Source organism: Solanum tuberosum, unplaced genomic scaffold (assembly GCF_000226075.1).
Source record: "Solanum tuberosum cultivar DM 1-3 516 R44 unplaced genomic scaffold, SolTub_3.0 scf00304, whole genome shotgun sequence".
In the NCBI taxonomy this organism is placed as follows: Eukaryota; Viridiplantae; Streptophyta; class Magnoliopsida; order Solanales; family Solanaceae; genus Solanum; species Solanum tuberosum.
Genome location: NW_006239227.1, coordinates 747,835 through 752,719, shown reverse-complemented (window position 1 = coordinate 752,719; position 4,885 = coordinate 747,835). Strand labels below are relative to the sequence as shown.

Here is a 4,885-nt window from a genome sequence, read left to right as displayed (position 1 = left end):
TTTTTTGGGTTTTTTACTCCTGATGTGCTAGGTTTTTCATCCATGTCTGCATCCCCTGTATTTATTTCTAAATTTTTTGTATTATCTATGTTTGCTAAAAGTTTCGTATATGTTTCGCTTGTTTCCGAATGTTGTTCTAGATCATCATCATTTATTTCATCAATTCTTATTTCGGGTAGATTATCTTGGCTATTTTCTCCTTTTTCTTCTATTTCGTCTTCTAATTTAATTTTTCTTTAAGTTTAATTATCTCATTTGCTAATTTTGTTTTTTGTTCTTTTTCTTTTTGTTTAATTTCATACATTTCTTTTAATATTGCTAGTTCTTTTTCTAGTTCTATTATTTTAGTATTTTTTACTTCTTCTAATTGTTGTACTTCCTTTTTTGCTTGTTGTTTTATTTTTTCAATTTTCGTTTTTCTATCTATTTCTTCATTTTCTTTTGTTATTCTTATCATAGCAGTTAAACTATCTTCTAGTTTTACCGTTTCTTTTTCTAACATTAAACTTAGATTGTCACCTATTTTCTTATATCTTCTTCCTAGATTAGAAAATATTATTTTTATTTTTAATCCGTCGTAGTTTTCATATGTTTTTTCATCTATTGCGTATTCTTCTTTATTCATTTATAAATTGTGTTGTAGTTTATATTCTAAGTTTTCTATTTGTATTTGTAGATATAAAATAGTTTTTCTCTGTGTTATTATAGATCTTTTACAATTCCTGCGAATATGTTATTATTAAGTCTATTTTGCCTATGTTCTAATTCTTGTCTTTTTCGCTCTAATTATTTCAGTAAGTTTTTCTTTATATTCGTTATTCTCGCTATTCATTGTATCTTTAAATATTGAATATATTTATATTCTATTTTAGATATATTATTTATTAATTGATCTAATTTTTTTTTATTAGTTTTTGTGATATTAAGTTGTTTATATTCTGGATATAATTTGTTTAATTTTTCTTCCAACTCATGCCACTCAAGATCTTCGTTGTCGACATCTTCATACTTCACCCTGAATCAATCAGTTTTCTCGTCAAATTTAGTAACTTTTCCATTGTAATACTTGTCTCCAAATAACTTACGAACTTCTCTTCCTTCAAACCATTGACCAAAACCAACATTCTTATGTGATACTCCATATGTAATTATTGGGCATGGTAAAAAAGTGTTGGTGTTTGAAGAAATGGAGGCAACCCATTAATAACAATAACCAGCTCTCCCGATATCTCAAACACTCCAGTTGGTAAAGACTCTTCCACATCATTTTCTTTGGATGAAAAATCCATTCCAGCAGTTTTTCTAATCAACCCTATGATTAGATAACCAATTTTTTGTTATACAATTGAGATTCGCACTAACAAATAACAAAAATTTAAATTGAAACATCAAATACTATGAAAATAATAGTCTCAACACTTGTAATTGTTGTAATTCAGATGCTTTTCAAAGAAAAACTAGAGGGAAAAAAGAATTAGTCTCAACATTTTAAAACACTATCATGAATATGCTAGATTTTGAGCAACTTTCGCAAGTATATAACTAGTTGACAATAAGTGAAGAAGTCTAACATCATGAGGAAATAATTAAAATATATATATATATATATATATATAATAATAATAATAATAATAATAATAATAGCATTCTCCAATGACCTTGCGGATTAATTAATTGATTAGAAAAGAATTTCTTGTATGTTCTTTTTATATAAAACTAAGATTATGCATACATTCGACATGTGTTACATATTAGTGTGAACAATACCAAAAATAAAACTAATGATAATAATTTCTTCTTAATCTAGAAAAAAAAGATTTAAAGCTGAAAATTCCTTTTTAATTCTTTTCTCTTTATCATTCTTATTTACTTGCAAATTTTAGAGAAGCCCTGAACTACCAATGCCGTTTAGTAAATGAAAAGAAAATTCATAATTTTACCTCATTACACATTGTATCATTACCAGAAGAAGAGAAAATATGGAGAAACAATACTATTATAGTCACAAGATACATAACACTGCAGTTATTCACAAGAAAGCTAAACTCATTAATAAAATTATCAGTATTAAATTTTTACACCAAGTTCACTTTGTACTAGGTGGGGTATGGGTAGGGTAGGTGTCAGCATACTTTACCCTAACTCATGGAGGTAGAGATGTTGTTTCCAAAAGACCATTGGCTCAAGTAACTCATAACAAAGACATGATAAAAATGACAGAAAGATACAAAGCAATCATAACAAATGATAACAAAATCATCAATTAATATTTAAAAAAAGAAATAGTTGCAACTTTAAAATAATGTGATAACAAAGCAAAAAACAACAGGTATTATCAGAATTGAAGGGAGTTAAACTACGAGATTAGTGCTTTTTCTTAATGATCTTTGTAACTACTTCTTCCAATGGAATATTAATGTCCAATGGCTGAAGAACTTCTTCCAATTCATGCCAATCAAGATCTTCTTCGTCTCTATCTTTATACTTCACCCTGAACCAACCAGTTTCCTCATCAAATTTAGTAACTTTTTCATTGTAATACTTGTCCCAAAACAACTTGCAAACTTGTCTTCCTTCAAACAATTGACCAAAACCAATATTCTTATGTGATTCTATATCAGTAACTACTGGGCAGGGTAAAAAGGAGTCATCATTTGAAGAAATGGGAGGCAACCCATTAATAACAACAGTCGGCTCTCCAGGTATCTCAAACACTCCAGGTGATAAACACTCATCCACGTCATTTTCTTTGCCTGAAAAATCCATTCCAGCAGTTCTTCTAATCAACCCTATGAATAGATGAGCAAATTTTTGTTATACAATTGAGCTTCTCACTAACAAATAACCAAAATTTTGATCCAAACATCAATTACTATGAAAACAATAGTCTCAACACTTGATAATATTTGTAATTCAGATGTTTTTCAAGGAAAAACTAGAGGGAAAAAAAGAACTACTCAACATTTTAAAACACTATCATCAATATGCTAGATTCTGAGCAACTTTGGCAAGTATATAACTAGTTGAATATAATAATTACACTCTCCAATGACCTTGCAGATTAATTAATTGATTAGAAAATAATTTATTGTATGTTGTTTTTATATAAAAATAAAATTATGCACACATTTGACATGTGTTACATATTTGTGTGAAAAATACCAAAAATAATATTAATGATAATAGTTTCTTCTTAATCAAGAAAAAAAAAGATTTAAAGGTGATATTACATTTCTAATTCTTTTCTCTTTATCATTCTTATTTAATTGCAATTTCGAGAGAAACACTGAACTACATAAGTCACACAGTAAATGAAAAGAAAATTCATAACTTTACCTCATTACACGTTGTATCATTACCAAAACAAGAGAAAATATGGAGAAACAATACTATTATTGTCGGCAAGATACGTAATTTGTAGTTATTCACAAGAAAGCTAAACTCATTGACAAAATTATAGTATTAAATATTATTTCTTTTACTATCAAGTTCACTTTGTACTAGGTGGGGTATGGATAGGGTAGGTGTAAGCATACTTTACCCTAACTCATGGAGGTAGAGATGTTGTTTCTAAAAGACCATTGGCTCAAGTAACTCATAACAAATACATGATAAAAATGGCATAAAGATGCAAAGCAATCATAACAAATAATAACAAAATCATCAATTAACATTTACAAAAATAAATAGTTGCAACTTTAAGATAATGTGATAACAAAAGCAAAGAACAATCGGTATTGTCATAATTGAAGGGAAAGAAACTACGAGATTAGTGCTAATACTATTGAAATGCATAAACACAACACTCGACTACTTACTAATCTTGTACCTAATTTTTGACCTCAAAAGCCCCTATATGAGGTCCCTTCTGAGATATTAGATATATAAGAATATCAGATTTTCTAAAGCTACACTTTCTTCCACTCTTTTTATTTATAATATAAGTGTGATTGTTATAAAATTTGTACTTCCCTGACCTCTTTATGGTATAAATGATCTCCAACTCATTAAATAATTCACTCTCTTTTTTTAAAAAAAAAAAACCTCTGAGCAAAAATAACAATCAATACCATGTATTTATAGCTGAACTAGAAGTTTGAATCCAAATATATCTTCTTGAGAGGAAGATGACTGATTGATTTGAAACAATGAAGGAGAAGACAACAAAGAGAAAAACATACCCCAAAATATTTAGATGCGATGGTGATAGCTTATGATTTGAGTTAAATTTGGGTGAGAATTGAGGGATTCGCTAAGCTGAAGTCTACAATCAAAGCTTGAGGTATGTAAGATTTCATATATGAAGAGGGAGAGAGAGAGAAATCCATTAATGGAGTTGGTTGGAGCGGTGGCAATGTTCCTTTAGGGTTGTTTAGGGAGGTGGAAATAACATTATGTAGTGTGAAATGAAGAGAAAATTGGGATTTAGAGAAGGTATAGATTTCTTAGTCTAGGATGTATGTAGGCCGTTAAATGAGATTGATTGATGGTCATGATTTGATCCATAAAGTAAATGATAAAAGATAATGTATTTATTTATATATATATATGTGTGTGTGTAAAGGATACAAATTTCAAATACTTTTCTTTATTTAGATTAATTAAAAATGATTATATTTATGCAAGAAATTATTTATGTAAATTATAATATCAAAATTTGTCAAACATATATATATAGACTCAACAACAAAGATATAAATTGTGATTAATAAAGGTGAGTGATACTATAGAAAATTATCAAATTAATTAAAGTTGTGATATTATAATGTCATGACCCAAAATTGAACGTGATGACACTTGTCTAATCCCACCAAAACAAGTCAGCCTCATACCCAACAATACGAAAAAATATGGAAAATAAATCAACAATAGCATAAGGGTGGAA

At 28.2% G+C, this 4,885-nt stretch overlaps 1 protein-coding gene across 1 annotated transcript; it reads right to left on the bottom strand.

The window, feature by feature from the left end:
- Window positions 1–2,364: 2,364 nt before the first annotated feature.
- Window positions 2,365–2,766, bottom strand: LOC107063092 (dirigent protein 17-like). The gene has a single exon (XM_015314528.1). It carries the CDS (start codon window positions 2,764–2,766, stop codon window positions 2,365–2,367), a length of 402 nt encoding a protein of 133 aa, XP_015170014.1.
- Between the last annotated feature and the right edge of the window lie 2,119 nt (window positions 2,767–4,885).

Coding starts and splice junctions, on each gene's coding strand:
- LOC107063092 (XM_015314528.1), bottom strand. CDS start 2,766: ATGGATTTTTCAGGCAAAGAAAATGACGTGGATGAGTGTTTATCACCT.